The sequence below is a fragment of the Ostrinia nubilalis genome, chromosome 5 (assembly GCF_963855985.1).
Source record: "Ostrinia nubilalis chromosome 5, ilOstNubi1.1, whole genome shotgun sequence".
NCBI classification, from domain to species: domain Eukaryota; kingdom Metazoa; phylum Arthropoda; class Insecta; order Lepidoptera; family Crambidae; genus Ostrinia; species Ostrinia nubilalis.
In genome coordinates this window covers 15,803,637-15,829,633 of record NC_087092.1, presented here as the reverse complement: position 1 = coordinate 15,829,633, position 25,997 = coordinate 15,803,637, and the positions used below count along the sequence as shown (strand labels likewise).

Below are 25,997 nucleotides of genomic sequence, written 5' to 3'. Positions count from 1 at the left end.
GTTGCGTGGAATATTGAATTTATTATAATGGCAATATTAACTATTTGATAAATTGATCAAATTATGAACAAATAAATATAATTAGTACATAATATTATTATTATGCTTTAGTTTTAAGAAGAATAACGTGTCAGTTTGCATCATCCAGGAATCGAACTTGCAGCTCTAGCTACTCCCATGCTCGCAAACTCCTCAAGCAACCGCAGGTAAGTACTACTTAATCTTTTCGCATGAAAATATTTGACTATTTATATTCGTGGTGAGTCTTATCTAATGTACCTATGTATTTTCAAAATGAATGTGTTTGAGTATGTTTTCCACTCTAGCACTTGCTGTCCCATCGGCCGTCAGTTCTGCGTACTATGTGCCCTCCCCATTACGCATTGCCACTTCAGCTTGCTAATCCGTTGGACTATGTTAGCAACTTTAGCTCGTTTACGGACCTCCTCATTTCCTCTTCTCTGGTTAAGAAAAATGTAGGACGCTACCAACCGGGCCCTGTGTTCTACAGTGGACGTCATGTGGCTGATATATGATGATGATGATGATGAATGTTTTATAACCGTCTGGAAACCCCATACTCATAGTACCCACAAGCTTATTTGAGGACTATATTGCGCCGTAAAAAACGCCAAGAGCTTTTTCATTTTCGTTTGAGTTTGAATGTAGTTTCAAGCGACCGCGACGCGTCGTTTCAGAAAAACCTTTATCTTGCTCCAAATTCTCAGTTAATTTGAAAACTGCAAAAACGTTTCACTCAGTGGCACGTTCAAACAAGGAAATAGGTCATGCGATCATGCCCTCATCGACGAGTATCGCGTGACGGTACTGACAATGCCATGCTCGTGATTAGATTTGCCTGCAAACGGACTGAAATGTAAGCTGTTGCAGTTATTATGCTGATAGATACAGGTATGATAGTCTGTTTCCACGTATGACTAACATGACCATTTTAATGGAGTACTACTCAAATCCAAGATCCCCATGTGCAGAGTTCCGCACCGCATGATATTTTAATTCGATTTCTCTATTTTTGACTGATTCCGCTATTTTTATTAAACCTATGACAGCGATTCTTCTCTAATACTGACATAATTAGTTAAATTATAGTTAGCCAAGTTAACATGTGAGTTAACCAAGGATGAATTGGACACTCAAGCCAAAAATCTCTATGCAGAAACCGGACTTAAGTGCCCTTTTATATTTTTCAGCACTTTGAGATATGATTTAAACATTTTTGTCAGTGGTTTTATTTCGGAAAAGATGAATGATTTCTTTATGTTTGTCTAAATATCGGAAATTCGGAATGCAAAAGGCGAACGTGTCATGCCATTTGACATTCTTTTCCAGTCAACCCTTGGGCATTATATTCACTTCGAACTCGGCTACATAGTTTTGCAGAATTTTTCTGTCTACTGCGTTCCGTGTGTAGGGCTCCCTGAGTCTCTTCTCTCATAGTCAGTCATTTCAATAACTAGCGGTACCCTGCTTAGACCTTCAATTGACAAAGTGTTACTGCTGCTACCGTGGTTGTTGTTCCATAAATAACACAATAGTTGTATTTCGTTAAATGATACGGTTAAAATGTAATGAAAACCAATTTTATTCACCAGCTTCAAAAGCCTGTTTACCGCGCATTGAACTCTGCAAAACAATTATGGATTCTTGACAACAAACGTAAAGTAAACCTAAACTACCAATAAGTGAATAGAATTAGGTACCTTTGGTTAGAAACTAAACCAACGACATTCGACCCTAGCTAGATGATACAGCATATTTTTGTCAGTCATTAGTTTGGTCACCGAAATCCTAGCTTAGGGTGTTAGTATTAAAATAATTGATCGTCATAAAAGGCACGCCTTTTCAAAGGCTACTTTCCGCCTCCTTTATCAAACCAGCTCTTGTCTTTTGCTTTCATAAGTATGAAATTTCAGGTAGTTAAAACAATATTATCTACTCGTATTCGTAAGTTAAACGAAGCTAAGTAACTCACCCTTTATGAGTAACAGATATTGACTTTAGTTTTTTAGTTTTAGCAGTACTTATTATTATTCTGTGGTTTTAGTCCCTTCAATTACCAAACTGAAAAGAGATTTCACTATGGTGACAACAAGATAACTAGGTCCTCAGAAAACTCATCACCTCAGATCATAGAAGATCATCATCCCTTCTATGATCTAAGCTCATCACATTAGCTCCAAGTGGGATTCGAATTGTAGTCCGTTTTACCCAAACCCGTACCTAGAAGTTGCATCCAACAACCGAAACCCTGTAGCTGTATGCAAATGTTAGTAAACTAGAATACATAAATTCCAGCTTTATAATACAAGCATACTTGCAGCTAATTACACACCGTAAGGAACTTAAAGCTCAAAGCTCAGCACGCGATGTGCCCACTTGTTGACAAACTAGCCAAGGGCAAGGCAGGGCTTTCTCGAGGTTACCTAACACTTAAGGGTTCGGTTTCGGTAGACTAATGGAGAACCCAATTACAGCTTAGGAAAGTAAACACATTACTGTAAACATACCGACTGGTAACTCGCATACAAACTTGCTTAAACTTTCATATACAAATGGAATGAAACTAGGTAGCTATCTAAAAGCTTTATTAATGTACTTGTATGCAAACCCGCTAGAAATTTTGTAAGCAACGACTTTTATTTGAATTAATTCTATTTATCGCACCGAAATTTTAACCTCAACTGTCGTGATGATTCGGAAAAATGATATTTAGTTCTGAATATTTTGCGCTTACCGAATTGATGTGTGTTAAAAACAGTGTATCATTTTACTATTTAAAACACCAAAATTAGAGTACGGGACCCTATCTTCATACCTATATATGTTATTGACGAGCTTTAACATTTTTATGTTTGTTTGTTGAAGTAATGAATGGATCGAATTAGTAGTTTTTTTTTTTTCAATTTCATATAATGATCAAATACGAGCATCGTGATACCATGTTACCAGTAATCCCTCGGAAAGTTATATCTTTTAACTTTAATACTAATGTATAATAATAAATTACTTATTTATTAGGTTCATTTTATTCCTTTCCTTTACCATCCTAAATGAATGGGATGGACTTCGGTTCAAGGGCAAACCTATAAAGGTCATAGGATAGGTACTTTTTCCATTTCGGTTCATAGTTTTCTACGAGCTTATGATGGCAAGAATTGAATTATAATAATTCGATTATGAAGTGATTGATGAAATATGATTGTGAAAATCCGGACTTAATGAAATTCTATCAATTTATCAAATTGTCACACTTTATTAAAACATCGACGTAAGTTACACAGTCCACAACACCAAAACTTTGAGCAATATGAATATCTTCGTATACATAAACTTTTCAACGTTCAACAAAAATAAGCTCTTAACACATTATCACTTAAATTGTTCTCTTCTTCAATAAATTCTTAAACCTCTTCTAGAATAACACGTAAATAAATCAACTCTCTTAATCTAAAGTTAAAATTAAAACCAACTGTTTTCTTTCTTCATCTTATCTCTATGCCTTCCCTTCATTTCCAGGGTTTGGAAAATTTCAGAGAGCTTATTTAAGTTCTGCGACGGACTCCGTGGTAACTCCTGCAATTTGCACGTGGACTTATCCTCCTCTTTTATACAGAAGTTGAATGTTTGTCTCTCCCTTAAAGACAGTAGTTTCCCCGTCTCGGGCATAGACGACAACTTTGCAACTTGCATCGCTGCTTTTTTGAATCTCGTCTTCGGCGAAGGCTTTGGTTCCTCAACGCTCTCCGATTCCTCCTCTTTCTTCGGCGTCAGCTTCCTCCTCGGTATCGACGTATCCCGTTTCTTAACCTTCACAGAATTCAAATAGATAGGCTCTATCACGTCGTAAGTGTTCTCTCTCAGAAGCTGCTGCGGTTTTTTGTCCAAGTGTTCTAATGAGCTTTTTCTGACGAATCCGTGTATCCTTAAAGGCGTCAGGGGCTTCAACATATCGTGGAGTTTCATAGGAGTGTGCTGCAGATCTGTCCTTTCATTCTTATCCAAGTCGAAAAGTATGACTTTTGGTTTTGTTTTCTCAGTTTTTCCGATTGCGGGCAAAGGATGGAAAGGGGATAGGTTCGTTTTGATCGGGAGATCGTTTTCGAGCATTCTCGTTTGTGCCGTTTTGTTTTTCCTGGTGCTGAGTTTCCGCGGCGCGTATATGGTGGTGAGAGCGCGTGTTTTGCGCGGGTCGAGCGGCGCAAGTGCGTCGGGGAGCATGGGGCGTGCGATGGCTCGCGCGGCCGGCCGCCGACAGGGGCGGGCGGCCTTGGGCGGCGTGGCGGCCGCTGGGCGGCAGGCGCGTGACGCTGGGCGGACCCGACCGCTTGGCTACGCTGCAGCGACGCACTGTCCCGAGCGATTGTCACGCGGCTCACTCCTCGGTCTGATAACCATCAGTATTGATAAATGAACTCACTTTTTCTATACAACTTCGGGAAATATGAGTGGTTGGACATGACAGGAGCTTGTAGTAATGTCAGTTTTGACATCGGTAATAAAGAGGTTTTGCAACTATCGAACGAAAGGAGGCTGGTAATATCATGTACAGGAATCAAGTTGAAAATAGTTCTTGTAATTTATCCAATTCCTACATAAACTTACCTGTCTTAAACATTTTTCAAGTTGAACAGACCTAATTTACGTTTAGCTACAGCGTGGGTAGATAGATACACATACGGTTATTGATTCTTACATACCTAAAAGGATTGTAAACTCAAACCCGTAATTTTAAGCGCTGAAAACAAACATCGGGCCCATTACTAGTGATTGTGGTCATTACACCGCGGTCATTATGGGCATCGATCGGGCGACCTTCAGGCTGAATACTGTCGATAACACTGTCTGTTATTGGGTGATTTTTTTCATGTAAAACATTCACACCAGAAAAGTATCATTGTATCTAAAGCTTTGCAGTCTTCAGTCTTCTTGTTAACTATTTTTTTCTGAATTTCCCAATCATCATTAATGATGAACCGATAGCGTAGTGGTTCAATAAATCCTAGATCTGACGGGTTTTAAGTTCGATTCCTGGTTTTTGATCTTCGAATTAGAATATATGTATAGAGAAATGTAAAGATATACCCCTATCCATGGTTGCCTCCTTTTTCTTTCGACTTTCAACAGAATTAGCCCGAAATTGATTTAATAAAGATTATTCATTTTACAAACTATAAGTATAATGCTGCTGGTACTTTCAATAATTACATCGCTTAATGTCTTTACCCCAACACTTGTGACTTGTCAATAACCTTCAAAACTTGTGTTTTATATCATTATACAGATTAATATTATCGATTTGAGTTGCCTCCTTGCTCCTTAATTATCCATCGATTACCACATGTCCTGAGAGAGCCCAGCTGGTGGTTCAAATTGGAAACGTATATTTTCCATGTATGGGAAATACAGCATATTGATGTGAAAGTATAATGTGATAATGTGCAATGAAGACCTTCTAATGTCAAGGTAAATGTTAACTACTAGTTCGCAGATTGATTGCTTCAGGAAGTTCATGATCGTAAGAGGTTTTTTGCTTGAGGCCTAATATTAATGCATAGAGTCTACCTGTAATAACTTTTTTACGTGCTATAATAGGTTAAAAATGTATCAACAATCGTGCACATCACCCGAAATCTCATCATCATTATCTTTTCAGCCATTGAGCTCATTGATTTCAGCCATAGTGGCGAAATCTAAGCATCATTATCTCGAGGGGTTCGTATCTAAAACGATACAATTGAGAAATACCTATTGCCATCGAAAAGTTAGTGGGGAAATAGAGGAAAAGTCATGAATCAATCCTAAGAAACAAACTGAATAAATCGTTATTCCCTTCATGTTCGTGTCACCAACTCGCCACTCACTATGCATTCATATCACACCACCTAAAAACGTATTTCGTGCTTACACCAGTGTGCGTCAGTATTCCAGTTAATCAACGAACTCAATTATTTCCCCAACATCCATTACAACTGAACAACAACCAAACCTGACATTTTCTCTCACTTACTGTCCGTAATGACGATATTTTACTACACATTAGTGTGGCCCAACTAAAAGGATATTTGGGTCAAGCGCATACGCGTGATTGTGTCGAGGACGAAATAATAGGGCACCAGATATTATCAACCACGTGTCCAGATATTATCAATAACAAAATTGATAGGAAGTTTTTGTGATGGAAATCAGTCTCCATCACGTCACCAGTGTCAATTTCAGTTGAATAATTTTCAGTCAAGTTCAGTCCTGTTTTCGGGAATATTCAGCTCGTACTTACCACTTTATGTTCCTGGTTCTCCCTCTATCTCTACAAATTACCATTATTGACAGATTCAATGTCGTTATCACTTTGCTAAGTCGTCTTTTGTTTCTACATAGAATGCATAGTACCTACTAGATAATAGATTCTTAACTTAATCATAATATCATACGGTTGTCTGAATTAATTGTTCCAACTGACGATTACACAATTACTTGATTACTTTCCAACTGACGATTGTACGATTGCTTAGTCCGCTAAAAGTAAAGAGCTCGAAGATTTATAGTGTCTCATATAATACAGGCTCTAGAGTCTAGAGTCAACTTGACTAAAAACGCATTGGAAGATTTCATAGATTTTTCGACTGTGGATGTATTGATCCAATGATATTTGTTTCCGACTCGGAATGTCAATATTAGTAATTGAATAGGGCAGTGTTGATGGGGATCATTAAAAGCTTATTTACCTTAGTGGACATCGATGTCTATAGAGTTCAGATTAGTTACTTTGATAACGTCAGTAACTAATATACAAGACATTGTAAGATTCGAACAATTTGATAACAACGTAGTAGATTTAAATGTTTTGTGGGTGTGTAAAGGGCATATGTATAGGGAAGCGCTCAGAAATCAGAATTATTAATCTAACCCAATCAAACTAAGTTGCTTTAAAACATTTTTTTTTTTGTAATGAGGATCAGTACTGTTGTAGAAAATTCAATAAAACTAGTATCTACGTTAATCTTTAAGACATAAGAAAGATATATCTTTTTGAATTATCCAAATCGGACCATTACTTACGAAGATATTAAGTAATAAACATAGGCCGTTTTTGCCGCTCAAAGTCAACGTGCGCAAGGCCGCGTGACGTCATTATATCCGAATCGAGCGCAGCCGGCGTACTAATGGGATGGAAATATTTTTTTCCGGCTAAACTATCAGTTTTAGAAAAAAACTTTTAATAACATTTATTCTTCAAAATAAAGTAACCTATCGACCAGTAATTTTTAAAAATAAAAATTGTGAAAAATAAGTATTGCTATGTCCAAAAACCACATTTCCATAGGATTCGATGCAATGCGGAGACGCGGTTGAGGTGAGTGTAACTTAATGATTGTTTGTATTGAACATAATAATACATAATATGATGCTAATACCCAGTTTCTGGCCTGGGGGGGGGGGGGGGGATAAGTCATACCCAGCTTATAGCCTAGGGGGAGGGGCAAGCCTTACCCAGCTTCTGGCCTTGGTGGGAGGGGGGAGAGGCAAGTCATACCCAGTTTCTGGCCTGGGGGGGGGGGGGTGTAAGTAATACCCAGCTTCCGGCCGAGGGGGAGTCATACCTAGCTTATGCTTATGGACTGGGGGAAGGGGCTAGCCTTACCCAGTTTCTGGCTTGTGGAGAGGGGGGGGGAGGGGTCAAGTCATAACCAGTTTCTAGGGCTGGGGGGAGGGGCTAGCCTTACCCAGCTTATGGCCTGGGGGAGGGGGGGGGGTCAAGTCATACCCAGTTTCTGGCATTTCTGGCATGGGGGGGGTGTCATACCCAGCTTCTGGCCGAAGGGGAGTCATATCCAGCTTATGCTTATGGCCTGGGGGTAGGGGCAAGCCTTACCTAGCTTCTGGCCTGGGGGGAGGGGGAGGGGTCAAGTCATACCCAGTTTCGGGCCGGGAGGGGGGGGGGGGGGGTAAATCATACCCAACTTCTGGCCGAGGGGGAAGTCATGCCCAGCTTATGACCTGGGGAGAGGAGAGGGGCGGGGTAGTCATACCCAGCTTCTAGGCTAAGATTAAATAGATTTCCAGCACGGAGCGGCTGTCCTTTCCTGCAGCAGCTGGCCCGCCCATGGGAACGGCGAATAGATAGGTAGTGGCGTAGGTTTAACTCAGAAAAACTAAATAACAGGTAGGTATTATTAAGTGTACATCGAAATGATTTTCATAGCAATGTCTTATTGTTAGAAGTTATACCTTATTGTTAGAAGTAAATAAATTAATACTTATACATTTTTATATTTTACTTGGAAGAAGATATGACTCTAACAACACTTATGTACACTTTATTTGAATAAATCGCCAAATATACCACCGCGGAGACCCCAATCGCGTCTCTGCGTGCCATTGAATCGTATGAGCGTATGGATTTTTTGCGTTATTTTTCACAATTTCCATTTTTTAAAATTACCTATCGATAGCTTACTTTATTCTGATGAATAAATGTAATTACAAGTTTTTCTCTAAAACTGATAATTTGGCTAGAAAAAAATATTTTCTATCCACGCAGTACGCCGGCAGCGTTCGGATCGGATATAATGACGTCATCGTCCCCGCGCCGGGCGGTCAGTGAACTTTTTTAGTAATTTGGCCATAACTTCGTCAATTTTTGTCGTAGAACAAAAATTTTTGCACTGTGTATTAAGGATTTCTTAGCCCTATAAATCTGCATTCACAGCTAAAAATCGAAATGATCCTCATTGTGTTTAGATAGCTCATACAATGTATGTAGTATATAGCTCATACATACATTATCAACCACTGGTATTGATATTGTTAATTAAGACAAATGTAGAGTTCTTTCTCTCTAGCTTTATTTTAAGTTTAGTTTGTCTCGTAGTCTCAATTATTGCACGTTTAAAACGACAGTTTCATTGAGAGATTACTAATATGTGTGATAATGTCAATTTATTGGTGGTGTCTGTAGTGAACTACCCAAAAGAATATCATTTGGGTCTCGTTTTGGTAGTATTTGAAGGATTAACACTGTCTGCTACGCCACTTGACCTTTCCTGCTGATAACATCTGCCCTTGAAGGTCTACGCAGAAGTGATTCACGTCCTACGCGTGATTGCCGTGAACTTGACGGTGGCAAAATGGTGGCAAATGACACACCCTCTATCCACCAGTTAAGTGTTTTCAATAGCAAGCTGACTCACATGAGTAATTGTATGGATTTGCTAGGGCTATGGGTCATACTAGTCATAGGGATTTGTTTTATTTTGCCGCATGTCGTCGAGGTATGATTATATTAAAAAACATAACCCTCCTTCTGGCGCAGTCGGGTAATCAAAGGCATTTCCACGTGAAAGTTCAGATATACTTAATGTCCAATAGGCAAATGGCAACTTTTCAAACCGTTGAGGCTAATGAACGTTGCTTCGAAAATTCTACGGCTCTACATTTCAGTAAATCTCTCTTTCAGCTAGCAGGTATCCTTAATTCCCGACTATCCACACTTTGATCTTTCAGTTGTTTTCAAACGTTTCGTTTAAAGCTTACTACGTAATTTGTAGATATGCTAATAAACTTCTTGTTAGCAATTAATGTGAGCACCTTAACCATTAAAGTGTGGAGTGGTTATTTATTACGTCATGACTTGTGACTGTAACCATAAAATTCCGTCTATTATAATAGTACGGGGAATTCCATTCAAAGCATTCAATTTATGTGTGAAGTTAACACCTTTATCATGCTAGCGTATTCGCTATCACGAGTGCGCGTAATCTTTTCTGTGTGTGACGTCACACGAACATGACGCAAATGTCAAATCATCCAATGCCGAATCAGTCCGCTGCTGTCATTGGCCCACCAGTCACGAGACGCGGCGCGAACTCTCCAAACAGCTGTGATTTTACACGAAAAAGTGTGTTTTACTTAAACTTATGTAGTTTTTACTGTGATAGTTAACTTAATATTTATTCATGTGTTCAATCTGATCGCCTTTCTCGTGGTGTACAAGACAATAAGGTAATAATTACATACTTTATTTACACGTGTAACTGAGACCTTCGTTATTGATTGCGGAAGTAACAGAAAACGCGCGCGCGCGAAACGCACAGTTTTCGCGCTCGTTTTCAAAACTTTTTGGTGCGTTCCAAAGATGGATGTTCAACGAGAAAAAGTTACAAAACTCTAGCATAGACTAATGTTTACAAAATTTGAAGTTGTAATAGTTTAATTGTCAAGATGTAATATAAAACCAAATAAAAAGTCCTACAGAACCTACTAAAAAGAAATCTATACCTAATAAGAAGAAGAATACTACAATACGAATAGTAAAAAGGCAGCAAACACTTCATTTAGTTGGCGAAGTGTTGTTATGAAAAATGAGGAAGCTCCACAATATTAGGTGCTCCGTATGTATCGTAGTTAAAAATCTTCAGCACAAGTCGCTTCTGGATATCATAATCCAATGTTTTGGGGATAGTCAGTACATTATTATACCACTAAGATAATATTGCAACGGACACGGCTTGCGACTGAAATAAGTAAAATAAGTATTATTGCAATCCCTTGCGGAACTCGAACCCGTAGCTGCTGGTATCCAAGTCCGGTTCGCGTCCACCAAGCCAGACGGCCGCCATTCAATCTGTGATCTTGTCGTAGTGCACCAATACCTATGTGTAGATCATTCATCATCATGAACAGCCCTTTACAGTCCACTGCTGGACTATGAGCCTCCTCCACTTTGATGGAGGGTATTGCCATAATCCCCACGCTTGGCAGGCGGGTTAGAGATCGCAGTTTAAAATATTTGTTTTTCAGGGAGCGCTGCTGCCCGTTCTCTGTTTGATGTGTAGTCCCTAAGTCGCCTCTTTCGACGAGTTGTGGATCATTCATCTAGATAAAAAAACTAAAATTCACAACCGACTCTATCTTTAATTTACTGAGCAAATACCTACAGAAAAACTTGAAAGGTGTTAGAGTACCTACTTTAAAAGGGTGTCACACGATTTCAATTTACTCTATTTCCATTATCTCTGTGACTTTATTGTGATTTAAGTCTCTGCCAAGGTTGTAGTTTAATTAGAGGCAATAACACTTGAGTATTTACTAAAGCGTAGGTATGTCAATACAATAAACAAATTATTGTAAAACATTTAGCTACGTGTAAACTATCTAGTTAACACGTACATACTTCTTAGTCACAAAAAGTCTTGTTACAGTTTAAAATCTAATAGTACGAGAGCCCACGACCAAAACCATGTCTCATAGCAATACGGCAAAAACCCTATAAAATCGTTAGATTGTATGATTCTGAACCCGACTAGGTGTGTAGTAACGGTCGAAAGTGTAGCAACTGCGTGGGAGGCCATTTCTGCTGTGTCAAAAAAAAAGACAGTCGGTATTATAGCAATACGTCTGATAGTGAAAATGTACATAGATTTTATAATTGTATTACGAAAAAGTTTGTTTTCAGACATTTTGCGCGTAGCATATAGCCTGTGCGCATTTTTGAAAATGTCAACAAATTTAGCCGACCTGTATCATAGCAATACGGATAATTATTTTTTTCACCTTTTCGTATTGCTGCCATGATTACCAAAAACCTGTTTTCAGACACTTTAAGTGTATCAAAAAGTTGTATGATAGAGAAGGTGCTACACTTAATTTGTCTGATATAAATTTTTTGCACATGTGGACAACTTATTTTATCATGTCCAACAATTTTCAGACATATTGCTATGATACCGATCGGTAAAATTTGTTAACATTTTCAAAACGGTCTCAAAATTTAATGTGTTCACATTTCCGTCTGAAAATTGTTTTGTTCGCATCAAATAACCAAAATTTACTAATAAAAAAGATTTTCAGACGTATTGCTAAGAGACATTTTTTTTGTCTCATTTTTAATTTTTTTAAGTGATTTTACGGGTTTGCGCTACACCACTAACGTCTGAAAATAATGTTTCCGGCATCTCAGAACTATCATTCAACTACAGTCTGCAAATCAGACATATTGCTATGATGCAGTTCGGTAAAATTCTTTGACAATTTTGAAAATTCGGTCAGATCAAACGCTACGCGGAAAATGTCTGATATTGGTATTTTCGAGTTCAGGATAATCGTATCTATCGATTTGATGCGGTTTTGGCCGTATTGCTATGAGACAAAAATTTTGGTCGTGGGCTCTCGTACTATAATTGACGTTCTACCTTTTCGCCTAGTTAGCGGCACTTTCATTTATTTAGTTAATGAATGAGTAAACAATATTAATTTATCATAAAAGAGTGACGATCCGCGCCAATACGGAGAATTGATTGAATGGTGCTGGGTTGTTATAGTCGTATTGTCTGATATGAAAATTGAAACCTCCATTGTTTTCCAGTAATGTTCTTCCCATTTCAGTAGGTATTATTTGCTATGGCCTATGGGACACGACCGTCAGAAGACCATTTGAAATTTCTGGAAATTAAATTCCCACTAGCCCATCAAACCCTAATCGGTCGCATGAGACCGCGGTAACAATTGATTAATTTATTGATTTTTATCGTGTCCAGATTCGCGGCTACTTGAAAGTTGAAGGACTAGAAAAGACCTCACGGAAATTTATTAACACCTATCATGTATATTTCTCCTTCCAAAACCCACAGACTAAATTATGGACTTCATCATTGGAGGCCTAGCGGGTGCTGGTGCCACCGTCATAACGAACCCCATGGACGTGGTCAAGACCCGCATGCAACTGCAAGGGGAGTTGAAGGCACGGGGAGAAGGCCCCTTGCGGTATAAAAGTATCTTCCATGCGCTGTATGTAATCGGGAAGACTGATGGGCTCTTTGCCCTGCAGAGGGGGCTTGCTCCCGCTATGCTGTTGGGGTTTACCATGAACTCTGTTAGGTGAGTCCGTACATTTTTCAGATTTTTAAATGTGTACCGTGGTCCCCGACTCCCCGTGCGGTATCTTCCATGCGCTGTGTGTGATCGGGAAGACTGATGGGCTCTTTGCCCTGCAGAGGGGGCTTGCTCCCGCTATGCTGCTGGGATTCACCATGAACTCTGTTAGGTGAGTTGGTAACTACTTACAATCCGTTACCTCTAGCAATCCGTGCCGTGGGCCCTCCGCGGTGTAAGGGCACCTTCCACGCACTGTATGTGATCGTGAAGAATGACGGACTCTTCACTTTTCAAAGGGGGCTCGCTCCCGCTATGCTGCTGGGGTTTACTATGAACTCTGTTAGGTGAGTCCGTACATTATTCAGATTTTTGAAATGTGTACCATAGTCCCGGTGCGGTATAAGAGTAACTTCCATGCGCTGTATGTGATCGGGAAGACTGATGGGCTCTTTGCCCTGCAGAGGGGACTTGCTCCCGCTATGCTGTTGGGGTTTACCATGAACTCTGTTAGGTGAGTTGGTAACTACACTTCTAGAATCCTCACTATACTTTTTGAGCTCTAGCAATCCGTGCCGTGCCTCTGCGGTGTAAGGGCATCATGCGCTGTATGTGATCGGGAAGACTTAGGGACTCTTCGCACTTCAAAGGGGGCTCGCTCCCGCTATGCTGCTGGGGTTTACTATGAACTCTGTTAGGTGAGTCCGTACATTATTCAGATTTTTGAAATGTGTACCATAGTCCCGGTGCGGTATAAGAGTATCTTCCATGCGCTGTATGTGATCGGGAAGACTGATGGGCTCTTTGCCCTGCAGAGGGGACTTGCTCCCGCTATGCTGTTGGGGTTTACCATGAACTCTGTTAGGTGAGTTGGTAACTACACTTCTAGAATCCTCACTATACTTTTTGAGCTCTAGCAATCCGTGCCGTGCCTCTGCGGTGTAAGGGCATCATGCGCTGTATGTGATCGGGAAGACTTAGGGACTCTTCGCACTTCAAAGGGGGCTCGCTCCCGCTATGCTGCTGGGGTTTACTATGAACTCTGTTAGGTGAGTCCGTACATTATTCAGATTTTTGAAATGTGTACCAAAGTCCCGGTGCGGTATAAGAGTATCTTCCATGCGCTGTATGTGATCGGGAAGACTGATGGGCTCTTTGCCCTGCAGAGGGGACTTGCTCCCGCTATGCTGTTGGGGTTTACCATGAACTCTGTTAGGTGAGTTGGTAACTACACTTCTAGAATCCTCACTATACTTTTTGAGCTCTAGCAATCGTGCCGTGGGCCCTCTGCGGTGTAAGGGCACCTTCCACGCACTGTGTGTGATCGGGAAGACTTAGGGACTCTTCGCACTTCAAAGGGGGCTCGCTCCCGCTAAACTGCTGGGGTTCACCTTCATGGTCTTCCTCTATTAGCTAAGTTGACTAATATTTTTAAGCCGAATGCTTTCTTACTACCCGCTTTGTTTATATTCATATTCTGCTCTATATCTTTACTCAGTTTCTTCAAGAGGAATAAGTTTTATTCTGAGTGTCAAGTAACTCCCTTTTTAAATACATCGGTCGTTACCGACTAAAATCCTTAATCCTGGCCAGATTAGGAGGGTACCACACGACGCAGACGCTCGGCTGGACGAAGGATGCCAGCGGCGAGACGGTGCTGACGAGGGCGATGGCGTGCGCTAGCCTGAGCGGTGCGTTGAGCGGACTCACTGGCAACCCAGCTTTCGTGCTCAAGACGAGAATACAAGCGTCTGCTCATCCTAGCATCGCAGTTGGAAGGCAGCACAAGTATAATGGTAAATTAATGATAATCTATGGTATAGTTGATAACACTAATTTATCTATGTTTTACCACTGTTATCAGCTCGGTATTATTAGTTTATTTAGACTCCCTTGCAGAAGCCTGAGGCAAATGTAGGGTTTAACGTAAACTCCCCAGGTTGAGGAGTTCTGAAGTTTGCATATTTTTTCCCTTAGTCACCTTTTACGACATCCAAGGCTATTCTTTAAAAATCAACGAGCATTCGTTTGTTAAAAAAATAATGTTTTCTTTTTACCTATTTATGCTTTGGTAGAGTAACAAACCATAATGCATTGCAACCTCTAACTTAAATGATCGAAAACTCCTATAAAAATTACATGAATTATCCTATGACGAGAAGACCAGTAAAATGATGTGCTTTCAAAAAAGGGATGTCATCACCAGCATTCCCTTTGCAGGAATGATTGACGGCTGCCGCATCATTTACAGAACGGAAGGCCTGAAGGGCTTCTTCGCCGGCGTCAACGCCACCTGCCTCCGCCTGGCGATAGGCAGCGCTGCCCAGCTGCCGACCTTCACCATGTATGTAACTTTTGCTAGTTTAGCTTCGGATTTGGTATTGTCTTTATCAAATCCTATCCCTTATGCCAGCCAGCATCACAATGATAGAGGCTATAGATAAATACAGAGTGAGGTATCCGATTGTATCCAATGTACCCGATTGTAAATGCATTAAATGTAGTCGTGAGTGTAATGTAATAGCGAATACTAGGCCCGGTCTCGAGCTATCTCGACGACATTGTTGTGCTTTTGAAGATCATTAAGACTATCAAGGAATCACTTCGGAATCTTAGTTAATTAAATTACAATTTATGGTTTAGAAATACCTCAACGTCTAGTATTCAGTATAATTTGGCAGTTTTGAATTGCTTTTCATTTAAAACCAAAAACATTCACAAGAAAACGAACATGACGTGAAAAATATCCGTAGTTAGCAGTAGTATTGTGGCCAAAACACCCCTTTAGCACTAGACTAAATCTATCAATCCTAATACAGTGCAAAAGAAAAACTGAGGAGCAGTGGCTTTTGCGCGGACTCGCCGGCGAAGCAAGCATTCGTCGCGAGCGCGATGAGCGGAATCGCCATTGCGCTAGCCATGTGTCCCTTTGACGTCGTCACTGTCCGTATGACCAATCAGGGTAAATGATTTTTTATGTACTGTGACGGAACGTCTGATTGAACGGGAATCGTCATTTCTCTGATGATAATCGGCAAGATTTGGAGCGAGATCAAACGCGAAGCTCAAGACTGAATGCGATGGAGGACTGTTGTGGACGCCCTCTGCCCCATCTAGGGGACATAGAACCATAAGTCAAGTCTCAGATGAAACGTAACTGAGAAAACTTCCTTCTCGTAGTTAGCTAAGTTTCTATAGCGTTTGCAGATATGATTAATTACATCGGGTTAATTTCTAGTCTATTTTTAGAAAGAAAAATAATTTTCCTTCAGACGTATCTTCGCTGAAGTTGTGTCACGGTATTTTGTAGCGTTGCTTATCCAAATTCTTAGAGAGTTAGGATATCAGTATTTTCAGAATATTATTATGTATTAGGTAAATGCTGTGCTTTGACGATGATGACATTATTTTCAGAGTATACGTTCAATCAGACGGTCCGTCACACCCTGTATTTTGAATATTCCAGAACAAAAGATTACTTGAGATCCTGCGGGTACTTTGAGGGCTCGCCAGCCGCTCTCGCGTTTGTAGCGAGCCTGGGGAGTGGCGTGCTGTGCGTCTTGATTGAGACACCGCTGGATGTTGCCAATACGCGACTTTATAACCAGGGTAACAAATATTGTAATGGGTGCATCATGCATGCAGCTTTGGTGGAACGGTTTTTGGCTTTTGTGTTTGTTTCTGAATCTCACCTAGGTACTTGGTACGTGGTTTTGAGTGGTTGAACCCCGCTTTTGGACAGTCCGCCAATCTGGATGAGTCCTAAGGTAAACACAATTCTGATTCATAGCAATTACCTACCTAAGGTAAACGGCTACTAGTTCGTGATAGTACGTAAGTTCGTAAGTTTTTTTTCTAGCTCAAATAATAAGCAAATGGAATATTATTTATAAAAATTCTTCATTACTGCAAAAACTCTATTATTTAAGCTATCTAAAAAACCAAGTACCAGCATTGTGGCGCCAAAAATGAGAGTAATACGAAGCTTCAAACTCTCAGAGACCCAAAAACAGCCGTGCGGCTTGCAAAGGTTGCTCTCACCGTAAGGTTAGCGCTCCAACTTCTTAAGCTTATAAAAAGGCGAAGGAACGTCCATTTAAATAAAACTTGTAATAGTGGTTTCGTGTGTTCCTTGACAATTGATTTGGCTTAGAAAAAAGTTATATGAAAACGTAGAATTCCTTTAAAATTGCGATTAATTGACTTACGAAATAGCGTAGGTACATATTATTTTTCGTGTGTCCCCTATTTCGTGTCACTACCGATTCAAGGATATTATGGATAACATTTTGATGCTTGGTTTTTAAATAATTATTTATGATAATTTAAATGTAAGTTATGAAACAAATAATGCATTTATTTAAGTTTCTCGTTACCTAAATTCGGTATATGTTTCGTTCACTAGAATTTATATGACACGAATTTGAAGTTCACATATATGACCAATTTTAAGATAAATTAGCATAAGTAGTAGGTACCAGCATAATTTTGGTTTTATTTCGATTTGTTTTATTTATCTTTGTTTATTTGTATTGTATATGGGATAGATAATAGTTAATTGACACATTTTGACAATAATCCATGAATTTTACCTGGGGAATTTGGAATAATCAGTATCACGAAACAAGGAACCGTATTATTGTTACTTTTTTCCAAGTTCGTGATATATAAATGTATGGTGTTAGGTACTTTTATGACACACACCATCAAAGAAATCGACATATTTGTTAGTTTTTAATACTTACCTACCTAAGAAATTAATTAATTACTTACTTTTATTATGAGTCATTGGCGTATCTGGGGTTATTTTCAGGGGGGGGGGGGCGCTACCCTCACTTGAAACAGCTCCAGGGGTGGGATTATGGGGAGAAGGGGGGGGGGGGGGTTACAAATCAAAATTGTATGGGTACGAAGGGTACCCCCCCCATTTCTAATGGTTTTAATGGTTAATTTTCAGATATAAGACCGCCTAGTTGTACCTTGTGTGTTCCTTTTCTTTCTGTTCTTATCTTTGGTGTACAATAAAGTGTATTTATTATTATTATTATTATATCGCTAGAAATAACAATACAAATTTTATGGGTACGAGGGGGGGGGGGGTTAAGTCCCCCCCCTCTATATTTCTAATGGTTATATAAATATTTTCACATATTGTTAGAATTAACAAATCAAAATATTTTACTAGACACATTATTTCTTATGAATATTTCAGGTAAGTAATATCGTCAATTTCACATAATTATTTTATTGTAAATTTTTATTATCGTTTTTAAATTTATTAAACCCTTACTCATTATTAAAATATCCTAACTGTATGCATAAAACCTTATCCCGAAATAGGGGACATGAGTTCACGAACTTAGAAACAGAGCAAAATTTTGTCACGAAACAGGATCCAAACAACAGGTCCGCAGAACAATTAATATAAAAAAAAGTTCAAACTATATAACTATAAATTATGTATTAACTTACTGTCAAAAGACCAAAGTTTAGCATACAAAAGCTTTCATACTGATATCATGCTTGGTTATTTTTAAATAAAATGTTAAAGTCGTCAGAGCCTTAATATACCGAAGTAGGGGGCACTTACCTTAATACCTATTTATCGATGATTTATCTCTATGAAAAACCGGAAATAGAGATAGCCTCCGTTTTAAAATTGTTATCGATTTCCTTATCATTTACAAAATTAATTTTCATAGATGCAATTTTTGACCTTGATTTCTTTTTCTCTTTTTCTTTTCATTTCTGAAATGATTGTATAGCCGAATCGAAAAACCACGATTTAAATGAAACAGCTTTGCCTTTAATTTTCTACACGCTTTTGTCAATATTGTCTGTTATTTATCGCTTATCTATGGTGTTTGTCTGCCTTTCCACGGTCACTTGCTTTCTTTGATTTGTGTTCCTTGTGTTCCTACCCACGGTCACTGCTTTCCAGTGGGTTTTGTTCGGAAAATATTTTGTTCGTTCGATCTTGAAATATTAATAAGAATGGGACTCCTTTTCTTTGGGTTTTTAATACATTCCATATTATATGCTTGTTACTAATATTTATGGGTAGATACAGGAAGTCACGGAAAGTCTGCTATAGATGACCCACGCTGAACTGTCCCACCAAACTCAATGACAGGGGGGCGCTACCATCGTTCAACTATATGGTTTCCAACATGGCAAAAATCGGAACCAGCGATCCGGTATTGACCGTGGCGCCCCACTGTCAATGTCATGCATAGGACAGTTCAGTATTTTGGAACTATATTAATAAAGTAATGTCATGGTCAGGCAAATGTATTATTTTTAGATTTTTTCAAATTTTAGATAACATGGCCTGTTTTCCATTTTGGTTGTTCCATGCCTTTCTGGACATCCTGTAATTCTTCATCTCGTTCATTCCTTTCCTTCATCTATATATATGTTACGGTTAATGTGATAAATTGAAAATTATTAATAATAACCGGTTATTATGAATAATTACCGACAGTCGCGGTAAAAGTGATAAATTAATCACATTTAACAGTGATTATTTAATAATTCAACCTTAGTACTAACAAATTTCATAAAATAAAACAACATCTTGTGTACGTGCTTGTGTACAGCCAAACTTTTGAACGTTTTGATATCATATATTAATATAATTTGGCATAATGAGTTTGGTATGTTTCTTGCATAATATTACTTTTCCATGATGCCTATAACATAAGGTTTTGATTTAAAGTGAAAAATAGGTTAAGGTGCGGCGGGGGTGGCCCTTGGGCCACCCCTAAGCCTATTTAGTTATATATACACACATAAATGACCTCATATTAATCACATTTACCAAATCAGCCGGTAATTATTCATAATAACCGGCGATTATTCATAATTTTCACATTTATCACTTTGACCGTAACATATATATAAAAGAAAGTCGTGTTAGTTACTTCGCTTATAACTCAAGAACGGCTGAACCGATTTAGCTGAAAATTGTCAGGGAGGTAGTTTAGAGCCAGGAGAAGGACATATAAGATACTTTTTATCCCGTTCGAAATTAAAAAAAAGTCTGCTTATTTATTGCCATTAAGGCGGAACAAAGTTCGCCGGGTCAGCTAGTAGTATTATTATAAAAACTTATCATTTACACATCCATCATCATCATCGTTAAGTTTTGTGTAAGTAAAAAGTTAATTTCTGCAGTCTTTTGTTGTGTTATTTTTTTTTGTTCATTTGAAACAGATTTTTTTTTAATTTTAGGACATAACTATTACGCTTAGAAATTGAGCAATATTTTGAAAGATTCTATCTTTTTCCGATCTTAATATATTTTTTCTTTTTTATTTTCAGCCTCCGAAGCAAGTGGCAAACGACTCTACAAAGGCGTCCTGGACTGCCTCAACAAAATATACAAGACTGAAGGTCTCCACGGCATGTACAAAGGGCTGGGACCTCTCTACCTGAGGATAGCACCTCACACGACCCTCTCGTTAGTTATATGGGACATGTTAAATAATGTGTTACTCGCTCATAAAAAAAGTTAGTTGAATTTACAGTGTGTTTCTTTTCTGGAAAACCTACTTATCTATGACGATCGGAAATAGAAGATATTAGAAGGGAAAAGAACTAATGCTTTCGGGAGATACGAAAGTTATTAGTAATTTGATCCAATATGAAGGTGTCCAGTGTATTGTGTGTGTCAAAGCAGCGGAAGGAAAAATAATCAGTCCTATACCTGCCGTAGCAAAGTAATACAACACCTTTTACACATCACAATCTTTATTTTCAAAATTCAAACTCACATAGGTACAAAATAAAACAATCATCAAGACTGACAAGCACTCGGAGGCGTAAAGTGTATCTCCCAATCGACCTCCATAGAGCTGCAGTTGGAACTCACGCCGTCATCCTCACACGAGCAGCTGGAATATGCCTCTGGCTCCTCTCCTTCGAAGTCGCTGCACGTGCAGGCGGGGTTATTAGGGTCATATGGCGACAAACCCACTGCTTGCTTATAAGCCCTTAGACAAGTTCTCTCGCAAACCTCAGGGTGGTAGGGATCCTTCCAGACCTCATCGACAGCTTTCTGTATCAACCGTCTCTTTTTCCTTTCCAGCTTGGACAACTTCTCTTTATTATTTGCCTTAGCTATTCTGTACACAAGCGGAGTACACTGCTCCTGGTTCCCCTCACTGTTCTCTGGTGAGGCTTGCATTTGGACTATGTATTCACCGTTGACTTTGCAAATGACCAATGTAGGTTTGGTTTCTGTTCGTTTCTTCGCTTTCTTTGAAGGCTTATTCAGTGCCACGGTTGACCTAGCCATCTTTATCCTTTTCAGTTTACGTAGCAACCGCTTTGATATGGCACCCGGTCGCCATCCTCTGGCCACCTCCTGTAAATAATCTCATTTTAATACGATATTTAGAAGGTATCATATTAAACGAGTTAACAAAATAAAAAAAAAACTTACTTCATTCATCAAACAATAAAGAAACTATTCTGAAAATGATAGGAAATTATAAAAAATCGGTTAAAGTCACAATATTTTTAATATCGTTAGTCGTTACACTTACAGAAACCAAAACGTTACGAAATTTAACTTAGCACGTTACCAAATGTCACTTGCACTTAAGATCCTATCTCTAAAACCTTACACCACAATTCGAACTACACCAAAAATAAATATCTTTTGGACACAGCATCAGGCTAGTTGGCTTGGGTGGCGACACTTTTGCCTCTGGCTGCGAGCACGTTGAATCGCTCCCGCTGCTGCTGTTTCATGATCTCGCTGTTGATGAACGAGTGGAAGCACGGCAGGTGGAATGAACTCAAACTGATACCCTGCTTATTCAAGTCCGCTAACCTGTCTTTCGGCCTTGTATTTCTATAATTCTTCAACCTGAAATAAGTCTTATTGCCGTGAGCATCCACCGCCACTATTCCTTTTTCAGATGGCACAGGGTGCCTACACTTCGTCCGTTCCGCAAAATAATTCCAAGGATCGTAAGCTTCGCCTCTGTGTGCTCGAGGTTTCCTTCCTTTCTTTGACTCGGGCCGTCTTGGAACAACTGAGGGCTGAGGAATTGTGACGTCTTCCCCGCGCGCTAACATTTGCTGCAGTGTAGACAACAACAGCTTTCTATCTAAACCATGGCCCATTATACCCATCTTACCCAAATCCTTAGGAGAAGCATCGCCGAAACAACTCCAGGTGGCAACGGATGGTTTTATCTCCGGTTGTTTCTTTTTATCATCACCTTTTTTACCACCCTTTTTACCGGGTGTGCGAGGCTGCTTCTGAGGTGGAGATGCTCTAGGTTTTGGGTAGAATTTCCATTTTCCTTGGCCGTCGACATAACCGTCAATTCCAACGACTAACCATTTCAGATTGGTAGCTTGGAATTTCCCTGTTTCTGCGTCAACCTGTTCGCCGCTCGGGCCGATGAAAGAATTGGGAGCCCACCGATTGTCCGGAGCTATGTAACCGTCAACGTTGATTTCTAACCATTTACGGTCAGGGCTCCAGAATCCTCCCAAATCACTGCATTGCTGCTTTCCATCTGGCCCTTTAAAGAATCTTGGCACAGGGTTTCCAAATCTATCGGTTAATTTGACTCTGTAATCTAGGTAAGTGTATTGAGTACCATTATCGACTTTTAATACTTTTTTACCCTTATACGTAGGATCGAATAACGCATTTGGTGGAGTAAATTCTACTATCCATTCATCGGAATCTGTATCAGAGCCTAGAGAAGCAGAATCTTCTGAACATGAACACGAAACGTCCAAGTTAGTTCTATCTGGCCCAGGTTCTGCCGGGTAGCACGTGCATTCTGGATCTTCTGTATCAGGTAATATGCCAAGTGCTTGCTGGTAAGTTTTGAGGCAAATATCTTGACACATGTCTTTGAAAGCGCTTTGAATGAAATCGCGCTGTGCTCTTTCCAGGCGTCTTTGGGCACGTTCCTTTTTCAGTCTTCGTTCACGGTTCTCTTCATCGCTTCTACCGATAGTGTACGTGACAACAGGTTTGTCTTCGTATGGGTGTTGGTTAAGAGCTCTTGGTTTAGAGTACGCTTTCATTGTCTCCATCGTAACTGTGTACTCGCCTTCCTTCTTTTGTACAATCAGAAGTGGCCTCTTGAGCGGACGTTTCTTCCCTTGATCCTTCTTTCGTTTCTTGGCTATAACTTCGCCAGGATTTTTAGCCATTCTGAGTAAGCGTACAACAAATTTATTTGTTGCTCCAGGTTTCCAGTTAGGTCGAAACTAAAAAAATAAAATAAAGAAATAAACAAAAAAAATACTGAAAACCTGTTTCCAATGATTTATCATTTACAATTGAATTTATCTTACCTTCATACCAGGAACATCTTCCGCCGTCCAAAGCCAACCCATATGCTTAGGCACATTGCCTAACGTGCCTGTACAAGGCATAGCGCATTGACTGTGTCCAATTTGAGGCGCTGAAAAGTAAGGTCAGTATAATTATAAGTAATGTGATTCCATCATCATCTTATTTATTTATGATGAATCTTTAAAAAAATATTAAAAAAATGCTTAAATACGTACGTATACCTTGATAACCATAATTAAACTTAAATCTGTCATCCTTCTTTTTCTTTTTCCCTTTTTTACCATCTTTTTCGGATTCACCGCTTTTGTCAACTACTGATTTCTTTCCACCCTTTAGGTTTCTCCTGCTATCACTGCCAGAAGCACTAAATGACTTAAACTTTTTGTCTACAAGTTTATGAAAAATTGGACAAGGGAATGGCATATCATGCCCAGGCCTTCGTGATAATTCATCTCCGGATAACTCGTAGCCTCCACAAATCTTACAGTAGGTTGTCTTCTTTGTAAACCCAAAAGTACATTCGCAAGAACAGTAACAAGGGTCGTTACCAACTTTCATTTTTGCAGTCATACCTCCGACTACTTCTTCTATCTTTTCAGTAACATTGCAGCATTCTCCTTTGAGACCAGACATGTCAATCAAAATCCGATCATCAGGTGGGGGTGGGAGTTCCCTGTGTTTCTTCACGTCGCATTCCACATGGTCACACTTTGTAACACTGATGAGGTTCGCTGCTTCTTGTGGCAAGTCTATAGAACAATGACTTAGAGAACGCGACCCGCTTGTCGCTTTTTTGCTCGGGCATTCACTGTCACAGAGTCTGAATTTAAACTTCTCCTTCACTTCTTCTGACTTATCTGAACTTTTAGTATCTTTGATCGATTGTTTAGATGGAGTGTCCTTTTGAACAGTAAAATATCCCACGCAGTATACTTGATTTCCAAAAGGACCTCTACGGTCGCCGAAGATGTAATCTAAAGTATTCAAATGATTTTCATATTCCAATGATGCATACGATTTTGACTTTATCAGTGCTACTGGTTTTTCAACTTCTAAATCAGTATCGCTTTTTACCAAGTCTACAATCTTTTCTTTTATTTGAGTAATTGATTGATCAGGTTCTTTCACACTGGGCTCTACCCGCTCTGGTGGAGGCTCTGGTTCAGCGGTTTCAGTGGATCGATTCAAATTTGTTTTCAATTTCTTCGGTTGAATCGTGGCAGAGTGCATTGTTTTAGTTGTTGCTTTAGAACTTTTATTTTTATCTTTACTTGATCTTTTATACTTCCTCTTGCCCCCGGAATATATAGTTTTAATAGTGCCTGGGTCAGCATTGTCAACTTGCAATGCATTATCTTTTTTGGCTACTTGCTTATCTTTGATCGTACTCAAAATAGTCGTGGGCTTAGAATTGAACCCTGTATACATAAATGTTTGTGGATCATCTTCGGAAAGCGATCTGAACTGTGTGGTTACTTTATCTTTCAGGCAGCTTAATTTGATGCTCATTTGTAAAGTTGCCATACGTCTCGAAGATAGCTCATCAAATACATTGTATGTCCCTTCCACTGTTACTGGAGTAACATCCCGATTTTTGATTATGTCATTAAGGTAGGCAATGTAAGGTGTGCTCCAAGGAATACTCGTGGAACCCATTACGAGCTGAGGGTCGTCTTTACTCCAAAGTGTAAGTTGCAAAGGATATGTTTGCATATTCATTTTGAGTGAGTCCACATTGTTAGCAATTAATATGGACTGGCCAATTTTTATTTTAGGTTCCACAGACGGTGCTGGCGCCTTTATAACTTTGATCTTACTGTCTCTTACCTTCGATTTTCGTTTAACCTTTTTCCGGTTGCGTTTTGGAACCGCCACCGCCAATTCATTGGGATCTTTTAAGTTAAGTGAGAATAAATCGGCGAATTGACTTGTAATATTAAATTCCTGGCAATTAATGAGGCTCTTGATTTCCTCTACCACTATTTCAAACAAAAACATGGAATCCGAAAGAGACATTTTCAATCGATTATGTTATTATTAATGGATGTAAATTATTTATTTGCTTTAAAAATTACATAATTTGCACCTCAATTTAGAAATTTTAAAGAAAATACTAAAAAATAACTTTGAATTTTCCGTGTTGCCAAAAATGATGTAACTATTTATAATTTTTTTTCTACGTCACAATTCAAACTCTATACGGCCATGATCAAATTACAAAAAAGCATGTTTAAAAGAGGTTTTACATTTTATGAAAAATCTTTGGACATCAGTCATGATTACAGAATAACCTGCTATTCGCTGGGTGCGAAGTACTAGGTGGGGGGGACATAATCTATCGCAGCGCTCATGGTGGTCAAAAGTAGAAATAATGTTAGCTCTGTCATCAGATGTATCTGTCAATGGCAAAGCGATTCTACATAATACATTTTAATATCATTAATTAATCGCATGAAAAGGGTCCTACTGGGAACTTAAATAAAAGAGTGGACTGTATTTCGATAGGGTTGGTTTAATAGCCGTTTACAATTTGGAAATAACTGGACTATACAACGTGGTAGTACAAAAATGAGTCACAGTAGTTGTTGTGCACAGATGTTTGCCTTATGATGAGAGCGTGAATTATTGAACTCTGCCCTTGTTTTGTTCTTAATTCTTCTACATCTCGGACTTGTCCAGCCAATACCAACAACTTTCCTTTAAATACGGTTTGTGGTTGGAATTTGATATTGTAACTCTCACAAACCCGGTCTTCAAAACGATACTCATTTCGATC

At 39.2% G+C, this 25,997-nt stretch overlaps 2 protein-coding genes across 3 annotated transcripts; one reads left to right on the top strand and one right to left on the bottom strand.

Moving 5' to 3' along the window:
• Positions 1 to 13,967: 13,967 nt before the first annotated feature.
• Positions 13,968 to 20,414, top strand: LOC135072171 (solute carrier family 25 member 35-like). The gene is made up of 5 exons (XM_063966128.1): positions 13,968 to 14,104; positions 14,482 to 14,684; positions 15,109 to 15,232; positions 15,708 to 15,850; positions 20,212 to 20,414. Exons 1-5 carry the CDS (start codon positions 13,968 to 13,970, stop codon positions 20,403 to 20,405), a joined length of 801 nt encoding a protein of 266 aa, XP_063822198.1. The 3' UTR covers positions 20,406 to 20,414.
• Positions 20,415 to 21,398: 984 nt separating this feature from the next.
• On the bottom strand, positions 21,399 to 25,383 carry LOC135072046 (uncharacterized). 2 transcript variants are annotated; one of them, XM_063965977.1, is made up of 3 exons: positions 23,437 to 25,383; positions 23,221 to 23,330; positions 21,399 to 23,133 (listed from the first exon to the last, which is right to left on the bottom strand). In XM_063965977.1, exons 1-3 carry the CDS (start codon positions 25,235 to 25,237, stop codon positions 21,571 to 21,573), a joined length of 3,474 nt encoding a protein of 1,157 aa, XP_063822047.1. In that variant the 5' UTR covers positions 25,238 to 25,383; the 3' UTR covers positions 21,399 to 21,570. The 2 variants fall into 2 exon arrangements, with proteins under 2 accessions (XP_063822047.1, XP_063822048.1); XM_063965978.1 differs by having other exon boundaries at positions 23,443 to 25,383.
• Positions 25,384 to 25,997: the final 614 nt, after the last annotated feature.